At 46.8% G+C, this 21,351-nt stretch overlaps 1 protein-coding gene across 1 annotated transcript; it reads right to left on the bottom strand.

The window, feature by feature from the left end:
- Positions 1-3,562: 3,562 nt before the first annotated feature.
- LOC139054466 (ATP synthase subunit C lysine N-methyltransferase) lies at positions 3,563-11,006 on the bottom strand. The gene has a single exon (XM_070531462.1). It carries the CDS (start codon positions 10,844-10,846, stop codon positions 10,211-10,213), a length of 636 nt encoding a protein of 211 aa, XP_070387563.1. The 5' UTR covers positions 10,847-11,006; the 3' UTR covers positions 3,563-10,210.
- Positions 11,007-21,351: the final 10,345 nt, after the last annotated feature.

Here is a 21,351-nt window from a genome sequence, read left to right as displayed (position 1 = left end):
CGCAAAGGTACTCAGGGAAAACCTGGAAAACTCAGGGAATTTGGAAATGTCAACTTGGTAGACACCCTGGCGTTGCCAGCTTGAAAATATATAATTGCATTCAGGGATACGATCACTTTCGCGCGACTCGGCGCAGGACGCGTACTCGGCCAACCTCGCCTTGCGCAGCGCAACAGATGGCCTCCGACGCGGCGGATGACAAGACGCGAAATCGTGATTGTATACTCGAAAGCGATGGCTGGAGGATCCCTGCTCGCAGCGATCACGTCGACCACCGGCGACATTGATGAGTTAGCTTGTGTCATCACAAGACATGAAAAAGCAGGTTATCGGGTACGTCTCATACGCATAAGATTTCGCGCCGACCTGCTTGGGTTTCGATTTCAGAAAGTTTGTTGCGGCTGGTGGTGCTTCTCATTTAAGGAGCTGGGGACGCGGCTGGAGCGTGAAAATGCACGTCGCCTGTGACCAGCGAAACGTTCCACACGAAAAACAACATTGGTCGCAATCACGAGAGCAATAAGCCAATGTACGCGTGTCTAAATGTACAGAGTGCAATCAGTGTATTCTTAGATCAACGGCCTGCAGTTCAAACACATATCGGTTTCGAGCTGCCACCTAAGCATAGGACGGAGAGACGGAGCGAACACGGGCTAGCTGCAAAGCCTTCGCTAACTGCAAAGTAAGGAGAGATATATGTCAAAAGGAACGCCACCAGAGAAATACGAACCCAAAATGTACCGCAATGTGTGAATGAGCGTGTACGACTTGCGTGGAACACGATGCAGATAACATGCACGCATGAGAGCGCGGCGCGCTGTTCACCGCCGCGAAGAAGCAATCAGGGGACGCACACACAAAAGCTTCAAACGGTTCACCACGGCTCATATCACACCGCTTCGCGACGCGGAGCGTTAGCACCTAAGAAGATACCGCTAGAAGTAAGGAAATCCGAAGATGACCGTAGACAGTTATCTGAGCGAGGTAAATTTATGTCCTCAAGCGCCCGCGTTGCAATCTGTGAAGTCCCCGTAAAGATGGCGGCGAGCGACCATCGCCTCTTTTAGTCGTCTGCTAGCCAGAGAACTTCCAGAGAGCAGCCAGACCAAAATCGTCATGGCAGGTTCTGGCAGCCCGCGGGTAGCCAGAACCGTCCAGCGCGAGCAAAACGAACGCCCGGCAGAAGTGCGGTAGCGCGGTGGGCGGAGCAACCCGAGAAAAACGAAGACGCCATGGCTGGCTCTGGCAGCCCGCGGGTAGCCAGAAGTGGAAAATCGAAGAAGCCCGGTGCCAGGCCGCAATACCAGTCAGCCCGTAGTGGGACCCGTGGCCACCCGGCTCCCAGAGCCGCGACTTCATCCGAGTCAAAGAGATAGAAGTTATTTACATAAGAAATTCGGACCACCCACGAGGCTTCCGTACTCACTCGCTTCAGGCTTGCCAATATGATCCGCGGGCGCTATGCCTCGCTCTCCAAGGATGCAGACCACGTGGCTCTCGTACCGACGAATGTCATTAAAAAAAACTTGCGAAAAGGCTTAGCATGTTGACATGTTCAAACACACTACAGCCACCGTCGCCTCACTCAAGAAAGCACGCCGCCGACGCTAGCGATCGAAATTCACGCTAGGCCTACGCTTCGGTTCAAACAAAGGTCTCGAACGAAGCTAAACTGTTAAAACTGTCGTCCGATGCCCCAAGAGTCCCACGTTGGGCAGCCACATGTGTGGTGCTCCTCCGCGCTCTTGGGACAAAGGAACGACAACACAGTAGTGCAAACAATCACAAGGTCATTTATTGCACCTTCCATAGATCAATGCCTGCTAACCAAGCTGCTATCCACAAAACATGCCGATGGGCGCGCGACAAATCTAGAAGTTCGACTCACCGACTCCCAGATAGCGAGCGAATATGTTCGCCCCATGCTGGATCCCAACGCCTGGTCATTCGCGTGTACGGTCACGCGAACGGTGGCGCGTTCGAAGGCGGCCACGCGAGACGGTCTCTCCGAAGCATGGGTCGGCGCACGCGCGGCACGACACGTCCGTCCCGCCTGCTGTCCCGTCCTAAAGAGAGTGCGCCTTGTCTTGCCCGAACCCAAGTAACCGCGCAGCGGCGCGACACTCGCGCCATATCTCGCACCGCGCTTGTACCACTCCGACCGCCGCGGGCGCCAGGCCACGCGAGCCGTGCGGGAAAACAGCATATCAGGGGATGCGTGAGAGTCGCGCATCCCCACAACTTGCAAATTATATCACAATTGGAAAAAATGAGCACAGTGTAAACCTATGTTCCCTTTCTACTCTTAGCATGTTTTACTGCATGATGCTTATTTCCACCGCTGTATGGCGGTGTAGCAAGCTACAAAATAAACGTTGCATAATTTGACTTTTTAAGATTACCTTTCTTGCAATACAGTAATGTTTCGCGCTGAAGCCTATGCAAAGTACTGCGGTGAAGCATACCAAAAGTGGAAAGGGGCCACTGTCGCTGCACTTAATAAGAGTTCTCTAATTGTAGACTCGCGCACCCTGCCCCTCTCAGGTCGCTTAAGTGGATACTATGCTGGGTGATAGCGGCCCCCTCCCACTTTTAGTATACTTCACCGCGTAACTCAAATGTACTGTGGCGAAGAAGCAGTACATTTGTATTGAGTTAATAAACAAATGGTTTTTACAACAGTACAGAAATAAACGCGCACCATGCATCAGTCTACCAAATGGGAAGAGTGTCGCAACAAACGGTAGCTGATTCACACAGGCCGTGTATCTCACTTACCAGTCGTAAATGGTATTATGGGTAATTCGAAATTTCAGACACACAGAAATATGTTTACGTTCCTACTCCTTGCGTAATAAGACTGCCAGAAATTCCACAATAGAAAGTAATTTACAACACACAAGCGCAAAAACCAGAGAGACATGCCTTGTTTTCAACTTGGTTGTCATGCAAATGGCATATAGCACGGAAAAACGTGAACATGCACGTGCGCTGACGGCACGGCGCCCCTTAAGAAACTCCCATAGACGGTGGCGCCAGATTTTCTTCTAGATGTTATAGTGAGAAACTCTATGGCAGCGACAAGCGATTGTATTAAAGCCTACTGCTTTTATGTGAGCCACTTATAATATGAGCCACTATTTGAAGTGAAAGTTGAAGAAAAAGATGAAGAATCTGATTACTACTAAAACTTCCGACATTGAGGGATTCACTTTCCGTAAAGCTAATGTAACTGCCAGAAACGCTGCTAAAAATGCTGGTATGTAGTCAGGAAGTCTTATTAAAGTCTACTGCTTGCTCTATTACAATATCAAGGACATATTTTAAAAGCCGCAGAAGTGTCATTTTATATTCAACGAATTTTTAAAAAATGGTTTACTCCTCATTTTGGGCAATATTTGGGCCGCTATTCTATAATGACGCCTTGTTTGATGCTAATGCCTTTCCATGCTTTTCACATTGACCGCTCTGACCACTCACAAGTGTGAAAAGTGTGGAAAGGCATTAGCATTGAAAAAGGCATCACTACAACATGGCAGGCCTGGTGCCAATTTGTAGTGACTACGTACAATATTTATTTATTTATTCAAAATACTCACAGGCTCCAAACAGGAGTATTGTGTGAGGGGGGCATGTACAGAAAATGAAGGACACAAAAAAAAAGCAGCTCATGCATCATTATACAATGGGCAACAGTTTCACAGGACGCAGAGAAGTAATGACATGTATAAGGCTACAAATATAAGGCCAGAAAAATATTGCGCAGTATATGCAATCTCTGAAGGAACATTTAAATGGCAGCTAAAGGGGCGACTAACAAAGTACAAGGCAGTGAATAAAACAGCTAAGAAAACCAGAGCAATACTTGGTCTTTGAAGACTGCAGAGTCATGAATGGCAACGATGCGATCAGGAAGATCATTCTAGTAGCTTATGGCACGCGGAAGTGCTGATGAATTAAAAGCCGTGGTTCAGCCAAATATGCACCTAAAGCTGTGGCTATTACAAAGACGACGGGATGTACGATGTTGTTCGGTAAGGGGAAGGGTAGTAGGATGCTGACTATGAATTATGTTGTGGAAAAGACAGAGCAAAGCGACCTTCCTTTGCAGCTCAAAGCGACCTTCCTTTGCAGCTCTAGTGTCGGGAGTGATAGCGATAACTTCAGATTAGTAACGCCAGTCTGTCGGTCATATTTCCTGGTTATAAAACGTACCGCACGGTTCTGAATTCATTCTAGTGATTGTTTAGATAAGCCTGATGTGGTGACCATATGGGCAAGGCAAATTCAAGTTGAGGACGAACAAAAGTCTGATAGGCTAGTTTTCGAGTGGTTAATGGGGCATCTCGAACATTACGTCTCAGATAGCCAAGAGTATGCGATGCTTTGGTGGTCATGTTATTAATGTGAGCCTTCCAGCAAAGATTGACAATGAGATATATGCCAAGGTACTTGTATGAAGTCGTATGCGCACGAGGGTTAGAATTTAGTGAGTATGGGAAGGCTGAAGGAGTCTTTCTGCGGGTAAAAGTCACAGTTCTGCATTCGTCAGGATTCAGCGTCATTTGCCACGATGTGCACCAGTTAGTGATTTGATCTAAGTCGTTCTGAAGTTCAAGGTGTTCAGAGGGTGAGCTAATTTTCTGATATATTATGCAGTCGTCTGCGAAAAGTCTAATGATTGAAGTAATGTTAGGCAGTAGGTCATTCATGTAGATTAAAAACAGTAATGGACCCAAGACGCTGCCCTGGGAAACACCGGAGGAGACGTCAGTTAAATCGGATGAATATCCGTCAACAACGGTGAACTGCTTACGAAATGACAGGAAATTACGCAACCATGAGATCGTTGAAGAATGTAAGTGCAACGACGATAGTTTAGCTATTAAGCGGGAGTGTGGAACACGATCAAACGCCTTGGAGTAGGCCACAAAAATGCAGTCAGTCTGGAAACCTTCATCCATGTTAGAAAAAAAGTTCACTGGTAAATTCTGTTAACTGCATGTCACACAAATATCCCTCCCTAAATCCATGCTGGTTTGGGAAAAAGAAGTTATTGCATTCAAGGTAATGTGCGATGCCTGATGCGACGATGTGCTCAAGAAGTTTGCATGCGATACAGGTTAGAGATATCGGGCGATAGTTACTGACATGATTTCTATCACCAGCTTTAAACTTTAGCGATTTTCCAATCATCAGGTATTTCCCCGGTAGACAATGATTGCTCGAATATGTTACAGAGGATAACGCTGGAATGATTTACGGTGTTCTTAAGTATTTTAGAATTTATGCTGTGAATGCCACAGCAAGTTGATAAGTTTAGGTTATTGATTAAAGATGCAATACCAGTAGCAGTTAGGTTTATAGGTTCCATGTACTGACAGAGGACATCGGTTAGCTGTGGGATACTGGAATGGTCTTCATGAGTAAAGACAGATCTAAAGAAAGTGTTAAAAACAAATGGACACTCTTGTTTGCTTATGGGTGCCCCGATGTCGTCTTGAAGTAATATATTAGCATCCCTGTTTTTCGGTGATATGGTCTTCCAGAATTTTGACGGGTTATTCTTGATAACAGATTGAAGATCACGTAAATAGAACGTGCGTTTAGCTTTGCGTACAGCATGACAGTATTTTTGATCAGCTGCTTTATGGTTAAGCCGCGATTGTGGGGTTCTTAATTGTTTATTGTTTAGCTTCATTAAATAACCATTTATTATTGTTCTTTAGCTTGCGCAAAGACCTGTGAAACAAAGGCTTCGATATATTAACCCGGAAGGAAATTCGCGGTATGTAAGAATGAACAAGCTCTGTTAATTTTTCTTTAAGTCCAGTTTTCATTGAACAGTCTGCAAGAAAAAGTAGGAATATATGTGTGGCAAAAGCTTTCTAAACCAAGGTAAATGGCATCATAGTCTTCCTTTTTATAATCTAAGATTTGTTTGGGCCTTGTGGTATGCTGATAAAAAGACAGTAATTGTGAATTCGAGAAGCAGATGGTCACTAAATCCTTCATTAAAAGGCACTGGGCTGACAAACTCGGGAGCAGTCGTAAGAATGAAATCCAAGTTATCACCGCGGGTAGGTTGATTTACTATCTGGAAAAATGAGAAATCTAGACTAAGCTCTATGAATTCATCAGAGTCGGTAGAATGGGACGTCGGGTTTTTCCAGTCGATGTCAGGATAGTTGAAGTCACCCAAAAGGAAGATATGAGCTGTTTGGAATTTCCGTTTAATTGCACTAAGGTTATCGGTCAAGTCTGAAATGAACGAGCTCGTATGATCTGGCGCTTTGTAACATACCCCAAGTAGGCACTAGTGCGCCTGTGAAGGAGTACAAACCCACAAGATTTCCAGTGGGGAGGAAACATTAGCATGAAAATGTTCTATTAGTTTTGTAATGGCGACTAGGACACCACCACCCCTTCTATTGGTCCGATCATTCCGGTAAATCTTCAGTGTCAAATATAACTTCATGATCAGCACCGTCTGAATTAAGCCAACTTTCTGTTAATAATAGGATGTCAGTACCATTGCTTTCCAAGTGAGAGCACAGTTCAGTGCGCTTGGCGAGAATGCTACGAATATTAGTGAATGACACTTCTCCTGCAAGCATTTGAAGCTTGTGTACTAATATCCTGTGGACGTGTTGCCGGGGGGCAGTTGAGCTATCTGGAAGACTGTGTCACAGTGTTTGAAGCAGAATCATACATGTATACCTGTTTAACAATCCTCAACTTATCAACGTTAAGCTTGAATGGCATCTTTTTAGATTTAGCATAGTCAAGATTTTTTCTGGCAATGCGTGTTTGAAGTGAAAAATCTTCACGCACGGCAAAACCAGTTTCCTTGAATTTATAGTCCTCTTCGAAAACACGTTGCCTGTCTTTAAAGGAGGTAAATTTAGCTTTGATAGGCCTACGTTTTTCATAATGATACTGGCCGAGGCAGTGGGCACGTTCAATTTGTGAAGATTGCGGGTTGATACCAAGATGATTCGTGCAGAGTGCTATAACCTTTTCCTCAGCAGAAGACCGTGACTCTGAAGCATCATCAGAAATACCGACGAAAACCAAATTTGATCTTCGCATTCGGTTTTCGGTGTCTTCACAGTGGGAGTGTAGTATCCTTAGTTTGTCTCGTAAATTGCTTGCAAGGCAGGTAACTGCTTGCAAGGCAGGTAGAATTTTAAAGGCAACTAACCTGAAATAACATGAGTGGTAAGTGCTCCATCCTTGATGCAGTGTCATGCCCCAACAGGAAGCCTCCGGACGTCAGCTTATATCTGTCTCGTTCCGTGATAGTGACAGGCCATGTGACCGTTGCTTGTCTAAGTTGCCAATCGAAGCTGTGGATGCGTTCTAAAGGTGGTGGATTTGTCGGTGCTTTGGATGTGTTCAGTGGCGGGAGATGAATAGGTGTACCAGTGCTGAACGTGGCAGCTGATGCATGCAGGGAAAGGGTGACCTGAAATAGCTTGAGCGGTAAGTGCTCCATCCTTGATGCAGTGTCGTGCCCCAACAGGAAGCTTCCGGACGCCAGCTTATATTTGTCTCGTTCCGCGATAGTGACAGGCCATGTGACTGTTGCTTGTCTAGCTGCCAATCGAAGCTGTGGATGATACGTTATACCACACTCTCACGCATACATACCATGTCAACAAGCTATTAGAGGAGACTGGTGCGTGCGTCACACTGCATAACGAGAACATGTGCACGGCAGTTTCCTTTAGGCCACAAACACAGGACTGGAACGTGCAAATAGCCAACCTTACCACTACCCTGACGGCACATAGCAACAAGTTGCTTATAAAAGCGAGAGCGTGCTTGTTTCTCCAAATCTTCCCTCGTGGCAGCTAGCACTTCAAGAAGCTATGTTCACACTGCACTGTCTTTGTGATTTCCCTAGTTCTTTCCTCGCTGTACCTGGGACTACGTTGATGTTGTGAGACATTGTACTGCCTTCAGAATCTGTCAAGGTAATCCAAGTAGGCAAGGATCGGTTCAGGTAATGTTCGGAATGATCTTGGCAGCTTTGCTTTCTGAGGATATATCTGTGTAGCGACCTGAACTATATCCTGCGGCCGGGGGAAGCTTTCAGGGCGGAACTGAGAGACGTAATCATAAGACATGATCTTCCGAAGTGTGGGCATGATGGCTAGATCAGTAGGTGTGCCGACAGACCTGTCTGGAGCGCAGTTCACCACTTCTTCACATCATGATGCAAAACAAGCGCTGCACCCAGCACAACTGTGAGACATGTCATCTGGTACTTGTGGCAGATGGCACACAATAAATAAAGCTTGCAGAGTGAAAAACTGTCCTCTGTAGCCATCAGTTTGAGGAAATGAGGAGATACGGGTCTCTATTATTGAGTGTCTGAAAGTAGCTAAAGGATGTCGAGTCCTCTACGACGAAAAGGTGAGCAGCATGGTTAGCGGAAACTCATCCCCGAGACCGAATAAGAGGAGTTCGCACAAAATAGTGGCAGCATTTCTGCCTCAAAGAATATCAGCATGCACACTTATTTCTTCGCTCTGAACTTCAGGTTAGGGGAGCCTAAAACAGTATTGTTCTCAGCACCAACCGCTTGTGGGTGAAGGACACTTTTAGGAACAGTTTCCTAAATGCGATTTCACCTATGTAAGTTTACCTAGGAGGCAATAATATGATGCCCTAGAAAAGAAGAGCAAAGATTATTTGGGACTGTAATCACACTAGGAGAAATACAGCAACAAGCTGCAAATTAACTCTGCACAAATTGCAATGTCAAGACTTCTTTGCCAGCGCTTGCGGAGCTTGTCATCGCGTATGTGTTGCCTCATGCTCAGCCACTGGATCTGCTAGTGGGATGTTCCATAGCTGCTGCATTTTTTCTGCACGAGATTAGTTTCTAACAACACCCTCAATAAAGTTCAATTGGAAACGTGTGAATTTACATTTGAGGAATTGGCCGCACCCCACAACTCTGCAGGACAGGCAAGTTCGATTGTTGCTGAAATAGACAAAATGTTGCCAGCTATGGCATAAATGGTTGTAAAAATATTTCACTAAGCTTTCGGACAGGCAAATGACAACAAGACTTCATTACTAGTGAGCTGTAAATTCTGCACAAAGTGTGACATCCTAGCTCCAAACGGAATTCTTACCCACCAGGATTCATGGATTGGAAGTTATTGTGTTGCTTAAGGCCGTGGGCTTGTTTACCTGCCATAACGGCTGCATTGATTGGTTCGGAATGAAAAATGCTTGTGTGCTTAGGTTTAGGCCAGCGATCAAGATCCTCAAGTGGTCAAAAAGTAATGTGGAGTCCCCCACTGTGGCGTCTCTCATAGCCCTTGTGTTAATTGCTTCTGGTCGCTGAACCTCATAATTTATTTGATTCAGACAATACTTTGATGCATCATCTACACAAAAAAGCTAGCTTTCATTCACAGTTTAAAACTTCAAAATAACTCCGCACTTGTTCAAAACCACTAAAACTGCAGTGAGAGATTCTTGCAGAGCATGTTGCAGAGAACCTAGAAAAATAATTCAGCACTTCATGTTCTCTAAAGATAGCAGAATTTCCCATACAACTCTGCATGCACTTCTCATAACGGTATTTGATGCGCAGATTAAAGCTGAAATCAGTGGCAGCGATATCCTCAAACACACGTATTGTCGACATTGTACTCTTCCCTGCATATGGACGACGACGCGTGCAGGAGCACCGTTCTACTTACAGGAGCACCATTTTTGCGTCATGATGTGGAGAACTGGTGAACTACGCTCAGTCGGGCATCGCCTGGGTGGCACAGCTGCTCCTCAAGCCACCATAGCTTGGGTGTTTCAAAGGCCACAGCAGACACAGTGGCAACGTCGTATCACATAGTACTTAGAAGATGGCAGCAATTCTTTAAACACACTTCTCGAATATATGACAAATTTTTCAATGCAGCTCTAAACAGAAGCAAACATGTATTAAAATTACTAGGGAAATCACATGAGCTCAGCCTGGCATGCTACTGTTCAAAACCCATCGATTGGACATGAGCGCTGCATGCCGACTGCATATGCTTCTGCATATGCAGTCGGCATATGCAGAAGCATATGCTTGGGAGCATATACAGAAACACTAACTTTGAAGGGCGCCATTAAGACTGGAGCAACTCCTGCTTAATCCGGCAGCCGCGCCCGTAGGTGACGCGCTGATCAGGTTTTGTTACACTTAAGGTGAACACATTCCGATGTCCTGCAAAGTGGAGCGATCAGTTCCCATGCAGTAAAGCCACACCGTGTCGACACCAGTGCCGTAAGCGTCGTCTGGCTTGAGAGTTGGCAAAGGAAATCTGCATGCCAGCACCCAGCTTCCAGGCCTGAGTTGGTGCACAAGTTTTCGCTCCAGCGGGGCCATCATCTGTTCAACACCGAAAATAACGACGTTGTCGAACGGCGTCAGGGTGAAGTCCCACAGGTCGGCTCGCACAAAGCGCGCGCTCGTTGTTCCGAGCGCTCGCACCCTCGAGTACGCAACAAGCCAGGGGTTCAACTCCACACCGACGCAAGGTGCGAATCCCAGCTTGGCGGCCTCGAGGACGATCCTGCCGTCGCCACTCCCCAGGTCGATCAGGGCGGAGGTACGCCGCCTGCGCTGCAGCAGGAACGATAGGTTGCGCACTTGAGCGTCGGTAGCCGGCACGTACGGCAGGCAGATTTTGCGAAATGCAGGATATAAAAATGGCGCGGCGACTGCGAGGATGCCCACGGCGCTGCAGCCAGTCACTGCGATTGCCACTTTGCCAAGCAGCCCGACATCACGCTGCGTCTGTGGAACGGGTGGCACAGGGTCCATTGCTGCGGCCATGGCTGCGGCATATAATAAAGCATAGAGTTTCGTACAATACTACGGAATAAAGATGGCTGCGGCGTGTTTGAACCAACGCCTCCTTTAAAAAGATGCCTGCTGCGTGCCCCGAAAACCTGCTGCCATGGCCCCTGCCTCCTTGACTAGATGCCAGCCGCGTTGTCCGTAAACTCGGTTCCTGGCCCTCTCCCTTTTCTCTCCTCCGCGAAAAGGCAACGAGCGCCGCTTGTGGCAGACGTCTGCAACCTAGATCACGTGCTGCGGCCTTCGAGATTACCATGGTGTCGCCATCTCGGAGGCCCGCAATAACGCTCGCTAACAGACGCCCGCGCACATAAAGCGCCCGCGGAGCATTCAGCCGCCGCTGCCACATCCGCCGAAAGTTGAAAAGGCAACGAGCGCCGCCTCACGGAATTTATGCTGAACTAACTTCAACTAAAGGAACCGCCGCCACAATGGGAAAGCGAGCAACGCGGCTGGCATCTAGTCATCGAGTTTCCTACAATTTTGTAGGAAACTCTATGCATCTAGTAAAGGAGGCATTGCCTTAGGAAACTTCATAGAGTTTCTCACTATAACACCTAGAGGGTAATCTGGCGCCACCGTCTATGGGAGTTTCTTAAGGGGGCACCGTGCCGTCATGGGAATGACGGGATATGTGTCTGCGAGGCTCGTGTTGGCTGGTGTTGTAAGAGGCTTCGTCTAAAACGTGGATATGGCTACGCAAATAGCACGTTCTCAAAGTAATATCTCCATAAAATGTTTCCATTCACGCATATTACATCTTTACTCACCCACGAGGCATGACCAAGCGAAGAAAAGCAAGAACAGACGACCAACTGTTTCAAAGCGAGCGCGAACCTTGTCGTCTGTCCTCCAACTTTAGCGGCTCGCTGATACTTTTTACGTATTATATAATCGTACACGTAATAACAAGTTCTCATAGTTAAACAAAACATGTTTTCGTGTAATAATAAAGCTAAAACAGGTTTTCACTTGCTGTTCTAGCAGAAAATGAATCATTGTGACAGACGGAACGGTACTTGCCAAGCGCGTCTTCAAGGTGTCCTGTCTCTACGAGAACGATGCCAATCCGAATCCACAATATACCAGCATTCCCATGCATACCACAGCGCAGCAGCGCCAGATTTCCCTCTAGGTAATGTAGTGAGAAACTCTATGGGAAACTTTTATAGGATAAGTGGATGGATGTTATGAGCGTTTTCTTTGAAGCGGGGCGGTGGGTTGCGCTACTAAGCCCTTGCTATTCAGTATACTGCCTAATGCCCTACCTAGGTTAAACAATAAAAAAGAGAAAAAAAACACTATGAACTACCCCACCAAAATTTTCTGATCCCCTATTTCGAACTGTGCTTTTGTACGACTCCGTTTTTTGTTGTTTCCCTACTTTTCTTCCACCAAACCTCTAATCGCCTATTACTAGAGTGTACTAGATTGGGGAAGTGGGTCCAGCCAACGTTTATAGATCTATAAACCGCTATAAACGTTGGGTCCAGCGGAGTCCCTGACAAGCGGCGAGAGTGAAGCAAAAAACATTGAAATTTGCGGCGGCGCTGCAGTCGCCTTCTGACGTTCCGGTCAATCCGGTGCCTCGATGGCCCGGCGGAACCACGCCTACCTATGGTGGTTACGGTGTGGTTACCAACATCTTGTAACGTTGGTGGTTACGGTGGCGCCCAGGTGTCGTCTGCTCGACGCGCCGCCGTCTCCTGAACACGCCGTCGTGCTTGTGTTTATTTCGTAATTTTCTCTCTAATTGATTTTTGTACCAGGTAGGTAAAAAACGAATACAATATAATTACTGCTTTGCCATGAATTGCGGTTCCTCCCTTCCGTCAAACGATGCCGTCTGCACGATATCTACGCGTGCAGACGGCCCTCGCATATGTGTAATGGTTTGTCTCGTAACTCGGCGACTTGGCACAGGATGAGCACACTTCGGCGAAAGAACTACTGTTGTATAGTGGGTTGCATAACCGTATACAGTAGATTGAAATGTCAGACCACGCTCTCGCTCTTCGGAGTCCCTAAATATGAAGAACGGCGACGCGTGCAGGAGCTCATTCTTCACCGCACCGACACCATTCGTGAGCTGCACTTTGATGCAAAGTACATACTGAGGCATTATGTGTATATCATTGAAGGCCAGGAAGTGTCTACACAGCGTGGCCACCCTGCGCTTCGGTCTGTTGCGGTACCCACAATCCTTTGCCGTATTTTCAGGATTATCTCTACGAGCAGCCTACACCCGAGCAGCCCACGCGAAAGAGAACGACCTCATACGCAACAGATGAAGGCCGGTCAACAAAGAGAACGCTCCCGCTCTCAGTTGAACGGTCATTCAGATTGGAGGCATGTGTCAATGGGAACCTGCGCGAGCTCGAAGACATAGACAACCGATAACATGCTTCCTATATAAACAATGTGTTTTGCTTTATTCACCATGCAGGGGGTCTGGAAAACCAACTACATCTCAGGCGTATATGACGCACGAAAATACGGAAGAAAAAAGCTATTCCGTAAATATTTTCAAAACCCACAGTTAACCTACAAAAAAATATGCTGCACGTAAAGAATAATGTGATCCATATAGGCTCCCTAAATCTCAAATCGCTGCCGTTATTAGGGCATCGGCAAAATTTTGTTAGCATTCAATATATCGCCTTGAGAAAGGAAGAAAACAAAGGTTTACCAATTTTGATTTAACACCTAATTATGCCACATGTGCACAGTTCATTAATTCCTGTAACTCATCCTATTACGGCACATGGTCTCCATTTCTTCGGAATATCAGCTATGAATTTCGTTTTCTCATGACACAGTGAAACACGCACATAAGGTAAGGAAAGCAAACTGCAAACGCGATCAATCTGACTGCGTGACTCCAGCTAATCCAGGCACGGTCATCCTCGAACGCAACTACTACGCTGCGCTCGACCGCGGCCGTGCTTTCTCTTTCTTTGGGGGGGGGGGGGGAGGGGGGCACGCTCTCTGACTGGCGCCGCCGCGGCCTCCGCCACGCGTGGGAGCGTGGCCTCCGGAAGAAGGCGATGGTGGCGCCGTCTGGATTTTCAATAAAAAATGCCTCAGCGCGGAGCCCTCGTTACCCTAGCAGGGAAGAAGTTTGGGCGTGTTGGTGGTATGCATTCAGACTGGGATACATAGCGCAAAAAAAAAATTACACAGGGACAAGCAGAACACAGGACGAGCGCTAACTTTCAACAAATGATTTATTGCAGCTGGTGAGTATATATATACTCACTGGGACGCCACTACAATAGAGCAGACTGAAGGGAAGGAGGAAAAGACAGTCATGTGACTACTATGCCCAAAAATTCAAGCTCTTTCCTTGATAAAAATATAGACGGCGTGCTAATAATAATAATAATATTTGGGGTTTTACGTGCCAAAACCACTTTCTGATTATGAGGCACGCCGTAGTGGAGGACTCCGGAAATTTTGACCACCTGGGGTTCTTTAACGTGCACCTAAATCTAAGCACACGGGTGTTTTCGCATTTCGCCCCCATCGAAATGCGGCCGCCGTGGCCGGGATTCGATCCCGCGACCTCGTGCTCAGCAGCCCAACACCATAGCCACTGAGCAACCACGGCGGGTGAGACGGCGTGCTAACGCACTCTTCACCTGCTCTGGCTATCTCAGCTGCTTCCACAATTTCCCTCGTAATCTTATTCCTGTGGCGATAGACAACAACGGTTCGTTCGAAAAGCGGGAAGCAAGTAGTGGCGTCCCAGTGAGTATATATATACTCACCAGCTGCAATAAATCATTTGTTGAAAGTTAGCGCTCGTCCTGTGTTCTGCTTGTCCCTGTGTAATTTTTTTTGCGCTATGTATCCCAGTCTGAATGCATACCACCAACACGCCCAAACTTCTTCCCTGCTAAAGTGCATTTCTAGTACCTTGGGCCTTCCCTATGCTGTTCCTCCTGATCTTTGTTCTTTGGTTACTCGTGCGGCCTATGCCGAGGTTCAAGCTCGTGCCCTCTCGTTCTGCGTTCGGTCCAGGATTTTACCTCCTGCAATTCTGGCTATGCTTGGGGGGTTCCCTCCGTCTTTTAACCATGGCAGAAAGTTGTGCAAGATTTTCCGTGCTGAGTGGCATAGACAGGCTGGCTTCTACCGTGACTGGTTGTACGCAAGCATCTTTTGTGACGACGACGTGAGGCGAGCACGCCGAAGATGGTGGGAACACTCAAGGCTGTTGACACACTCCACTGAAACCTTCTGGCACAGCGTTTTGGACGCCCTTCGTCCCTTGGCTTCCCGCAAGGTCGCGCATAGTGAGGACAGGCTCCACGCTATTGGTGACGCCGACGTTCCTGAGGATGTTCACCGAATTCTGTGCCTCGGTCCGAAATTCGCCGTTCAGCCTCGGAAGGATCCCGCTGAGCTTCTGACTTGCGTCCGTGATGTGGCTCAGATGGCGCCTGTGGAGGAACGTGAGGCCTGTGTTTCTCAGGGAGTCAAGGTGCTCTCTTGTGGCGGACATGAGCGCACGGGTGACCGCATCGGCCGAGTGGCGGCTTCACTTCGGGAACGCAGGCTATGTGTCCTGCCTGCGGACAAGGAAGGGGGTTTCGTGGTGCTTTCACAGGGTGTTTACCGTGATAAAGCCTGTGCTGCGGTATGTGCTGTCTTTAATCCTATTCGACGTGTTTCGCTGAAGAAAGTAAAGTTGCGAGCTAAGCAGATGTGTAAAGACCTTAATTTGGAAAACGTTGCAAAGAAAATCAATGGCGCTGACGGTGACTGCCTAGAAATGTTTTTCACCGCGAAGACACATAAGGATGATTGTCCTTTTCGTGTCATTGTTTCTGAATCCGGGACGTGGCAGAAGTGCGTCGCAGAATTCCTGCAAAATAGCCTGAGACTCCTCAACGTGGCGGATCCGTTTCTTACCAAAGATTCTTCAGATGTGATCAACTTTTTAAATGGAGCTGACGGCCAGTGTTTAACTGCATTTTCTGTGGACATAAAGGATTTGTTTTATTCATTGCCACATGAGGGTTTGCTGCGCAGTGTTGAGGCGGCAATAGATGAGCACGGCACTGTCCTTTTTTCTAACGCTTGTGGTGTTAGTGTGGCAAGGTTTTTAGAGCTTTTATCATTTTATTTGAGGTCTACCTTTGTTCAATTTGACAATAACATTTACCTGCAAAAGCAGGGTGTTTGCATAGGCTCTTGCATAGCGCCCATATTAAGTGACCTGTTTTTAGCTCGTTGTGACAAGGCTTTTGCCGCGCGGGTGGGTGATTTGGGAGTTTTGAAGGTTTTTAGATATGTAGACGATTTTTTGGTATTTTTAGATAGATCACTACTTGTTCCGGCTGCCAGTTCTCAGGTAGATTGCCGTTTTGACTGTTCAAACCCTGCTGTTAGCTGTATTCTTGCCTCTTTCAATGAGTATTATAGGCCACTTACTTTCACTACTGAATTTCCAGCGCAAGGCAATATCAGATTTTTAGACTTGCGTTTGCATTTCAAAGCCGAACACGTGTGTTGGGTATATGAGCCCAGAGCTAACAAGCCGCCCTTGAGGTACAGTTCTGCACACTCTAAACTCGTAAAAAGAAGCATTGTACGTTCTTTCCTCTCATGCGCTCTATCTAAGTCATGTGCTCACTTACTAGATGAAGGCCTTAGTAAGCAGGTGGCTCGTCTGGAAGCAGCGAACTATCCGAAACATATCATTATCTCGGTTGCTGAAGGCCTGCATCGTCAAAAGAAACTAACTTCACGCATGAGCGATGAGCAGAGAGCGGACTACGTAAGAGAAAGGAAAGAAGAAAGGGAAAAACGTAAAGTGGCGGTAATTCCCTACTTTCATAAGGTTTCCCACAACCTAAAAAAGGTCGGGCAACGTTCTGGTGTAAACGTTGTGTTTACAGCACCTAACAAACTCTTGAGGTTGAGTGTGATGAGCTGTCCCATGAGGAAACCAAAGCCTGGTTGCGCTACCGCGCACAAAGATCCTTTTGTTGCATGCACCCGCAATGTTGTGTATAAGATCCCACTCTCGTGTGGGAAGTACTACGTGGGCCAGACGGGCAGATGTTTAAACGTGCGTCTGGCGGAGCATAGCAACAAAGTGGAGAGCATTGCAATAGATGGGCATCTAGCTGCCCATTGTAGAAAGTGTGACGCGAACGCTCCTTGCTTCCCGCTTTTCGAACGAACCGTTGTTGTCTATCGCCACAGGAATAAGATTACGAGGGAAATTGTGGAAGCAGCTGAGATAGCCAGAGCAGGTGAAGAGTGCGTTAGCACGCCGTCTATATTTTTATCAAGGAAAGAGCTTGAATTTTTGGGCATAGTAGTCACATGACTGTCTTTTCCTCCTTCCCTTCAGTCTGCTCTATTGTAGTGGCGTCCCAGTGAGTATATATATACTCACCAGCTGCAATAAATCATTTGTTGAAAGTTAGCGCTCGTCCTGTGTTCTGCTTGTCCCTGTGTAATTTTTTTGCGCTATGTAACTCGTTACCCTACACTCTTAAAACGGTTGCACCCTTTGGGGTGTGTATTTGTCCCACAGCAATAATCGTCATCTGCCGTGCTGGCGTTTCCTTTCTTGAAAAGTCGGCTCTGGCTACTTTCCTGTCGAGAATGCTGCGTCACACAGATAACGCGCATGCCGTTCGTGACTGGGAAGTACCGGGCTCGCAGCGTTAAAGAAAGGAAACGCGAGCAAGGCAGATGACGATTATTGTTGTGGGACAAGATACGCCCCAAAGGGTGTAAAATTGTCTAAGAGTGTACACTCTTAGAAAATTCCACGCTCCTCTCCCACTCACCCCCTTAGCTTCCGGTGCCAAGCAGAACATACGTAGCTGCAGCTTCCTGTTCCGAGTGGAGGTGCCGTTTTGTTTTTTAGCGTTGTTTACTTTCGCGTCGCTGGAGAAGCTTTAATTGCACCAGCTGCGGTTGAAACTGTGAATGCGATTCCATCCAAGAACCACCGCCTATCGTAACCAGCGATCTGCTCGTGTTCGCTGCTTCGCGTCAACCTGCGACCCGTTGTGGCAAGAGCGACAACGTACAGTGGAATGTAGTACCTGGGCGCTTGCACACCACTGCCGTTTTTCGTGCATTTGGAAAAGAGTGACCGCGAACTACTACAGCGCAATACAACAGCTTGTCCCCTTTTTCGCATTCTTCTTATGGTGACTACCACAGCTCTGCTAAGCACGCGCGGGCGTCTCACCATCGTCTAACAGCAGTCAAAGCGGAAATTCCAGCAGCGCAACTCCAGGCATAGAGTTACTATACTGACTAGAGGACAAGCTACCCATATATGGCCCATGCATTAAAATCGGGAACCGCATGAGCGCCGCCATGTTGCTACGCGCCGAGGTTGCCAGCTCCTGAGACGTTTGCTAGACTTGGTGACAGTAATCAGTTTTAATCCGGCAACAGTAGCAGCGTAGCAGCATGGCGTCTCGCTTGTAGTGTTGTGATGTGCGCGTGCAGCCGTGTGTTTGGGCTTTATAAGTCGGTTCTTTATTTTATGTTGCGGGATGGTGTGGGTGTGGTCCATGTTGGCCGTACAGCTGGCAGTTATGCAACCGAGGGATGGTCCTGTTCAAGTTTCCGGTGGTATACGGTTTTCAGCGGTCACGCCTGTTGCAGGAGTGTCACTCGACGACGTTACGAGCTCGAAGCTGTGGTCAGATTCCTCGTTGGCGTTCCGTAATTCTCTTCGCACAGGCGCGGTATGTTGCAAAAGCCGCTTTCGCGATCCATCGTCGTGATGATAGATCGGGTTTTTTATTATTATAAGTAATGGTCCAGCTGTAGGGCACATGTAACCGACAAACGGAAGTCTCAGGAGAGCACCTAAGATGATAGTAGAGCAGGCGGCGCAGGAACTCCAGGGCACCCGAGGGACAGTGGGGGGATCAAAGCTCGAAGCAGAACGGTACGTAGGTTGGGGCCGCCGAGGCAGGTGTGTGCCAGGGAGTGTTCGCACGGACAGCTCCCCTGGCACGCGCAGCCGTGCCTCGCAAGGTCGAAATACTTTAAAGGCACCTGCGCCCATGATCTTTCTTTTGCCTCGGCGCAGTGAGCACGATTAACGAGAATAATGTGGAGGGCATCCGGTGCAGTCGCGAATGCATCATGACAAATGTAGCTCGCGTCGCCTGGCGTCTGTAGTAATATCAGAGTTGGTTGTATGAACTTTATGCATAACACGCTTTGTTACGGTACCTTAACGGAATGGGTCTAGAGGACGGTGTTGGTACATTTTTTCGTACCGCCCTAATCCTATACCCCCACTACAAACACACACATACACCCTTTTTTTATGTATACGCCATGACGGATCATAGCCTCCTTTATTTTTGAAAAATAGAGGCGGCTATGGACCGATTGACCAGTTCAAGTTGTCAACTTGTCAGTAACTGTCGTAGGAATCACTGTAATAAACACAATTCCACGATCGGATTGTTTACTTTCATTTTTTGTTGTAACACTGAGGACTACATAGAACTTTATTTTGTATATGTGAGAGAAGTATGTGGATATCATGAGCTTAAGCCAATGTGCGATACACAGACAAAGCACCTGCTACAACATGAACTGCATTGAGGGCCACACAACACACACGTAATTAAAGGTGCAAAATATAGGGGGAAGCTTCAAAATACGCTCTGTAGCACTGCAAAGTATAACATACATTGTATGTGTACAATAAATGTTCAAAAATACAATGCATCAATGTCCCATTTACCTTCAAGTTTATTATGAAGTTCAAGTTTACTGAAGTTTATTATGAGCATATGTACAACAGGAATCTACTAACACACCTGCAGTCAAGGTGGCTGTTCGAGGTGTGCTGGCTGCCTCAGTGTAAGAAAAAGAAATTGAGTAAATGTCGACACCAGTGCCACTACTTCTTGCCTCTGACCTGCACGTGCCTCTGCGGCATCTTTGTGCACAAGTGTGCTGGCGTGGCGAGGCAAAGGAGTCATCCGAGAGAAAGAGTATTGTTTACATGGAGAAGTGGCTGTTCACATTGCCTGTCACTTTCCCTCAAATGTTTCCTTGGCGACTAGGGTGACACACCCCCAATCAAGGTGGCTGTTCGAGGTGTGCTGGCTGCCTAAACGAAATAAAAAGAAATTAGATGAATGTCGATACCAGTGCTATTGCTTATTGCCTCTTACCTGCATTTGCCTCCACGGCCTCTTGGCTTGCGGAGTCTGTATGTGGGAGCTGCTGTGGCTAGGCGTAGGCATTGTCTAAGCAAAAAGAAAAGGCCATTTCAATGGGGAATTATGGAAATAAATGTAGTTGTTATGTCTGCTTCTTGCACTGTTCTTGCCTAAAAGTTTTCAAACATAGTGTCCAGAACACACCAGCACTTTGACTGCTTCTGCTTTTTACCTGCAGGTGTTGCTGCGAGATCCTTAGTATGGCTGCGTGCAGCATTGTAACACTTGGTGGAGGCATTTGAAGTGGTAGCCAAAAATATAAAGAATCATCCTTGTCTGCACGAATGCTTTCAATTTCTAAATGTAGTGGTAACTATCACTATTGGTGCAAGGCCCCCCCACATCTATGCGGCAAGTGCCATAACTCGAAACTGAATTGTTCCTTTAGTGTTTCACAAGGCATCTGATAGGTCCACATTAGATGTGATGTGTTTGTTTTTATTTATCCCAGTGTGGAGAGAGCATCATTAAATGGCTGAAGTACTATAGCGCCAAACAGACGACACAAGAAGAAGAGACACGGACGAGCGCTTATGTCCGTGTCTCTTCTTCTTGTGTCGTCTGCTTGGCGCTATAGTACTTCAGTAATATGCACCAACTAGCTCAACAAAAAGTTCTGCTGGAATATCATTAAATGTTTTTTTTTATTTTTGCGTGTCTTGTTTTTTGGTTTATTTCTGAATTTATCTTGATGCTAAAGTGACTTATGTAATGGCAATCAGCTTTTGTTTTGCAGAAAAACAATGCATTTCCTGACCAATTCTTTGACATCCCCTCACTCGCATAATTTTGCAGAGTATTCTACCTATATTGACTTGCTTGACCTCCACTAAAGAGTCTTGCATTTTCAAATACGACTCTTTCCTTAAAATCATTCGACACTTCTCATAATTTCTGTACCTTGGGCTTCTGATACTCTGCAGTCACCATTTTTGCTTGTTTCTGACTAGAAATATCTTCTTTAATTTAGAGCTTAAATTTTACTTTTGGAACACATGGAAGGGCTTGCCATTGCATATCTGCATAAAAGGGAAACATGTTTCATTAAACATTTGCAAAATCCAATTGAAGATTGATGAATGCAGCTTGCAGTGTGATATGACTGAATGAGTCATAAAAGTAACTCATCTCACTTGGTAAATGAAAGCACATATTAGTGTGATGCACAAGATATGTTACACTAATGTGGTGGGTTCTCTTGCTTCTACAGCAAAATAATCGGTGCGCGAGAAAAAAAATTATTTTTGC

Source organism: Dermacentor albipictus, chromosome 1 (genome assembly GCF_038994185.2).
Source record: "Dermacentor albipictus isolate Rhodes 1998 colony chromosome 1, USDA_Dalb.pri_finalv2, whole genome shotgun sequence".
NCBI lineage: Eukaryota > Metazoa > Arthropoda > Arachnida > Ixodida > Ixodidae > Dermacentor > Dermacentor albipictus.
Note: the sequence above shows the minus strand (reverse complement) of the source record. Positions and strands in the feature narration are given on the sequence as shown.

What these genes read in the sequence shown, in the direction of transcription:
- LOC139054466 (XM_070531462.1), bottom strand. Translation starts at nt 10,846, where the DNA reads ATGGCCGCAGCAATGGACCCTGTGCCACCCGTTCCACAGACGCAGCGT.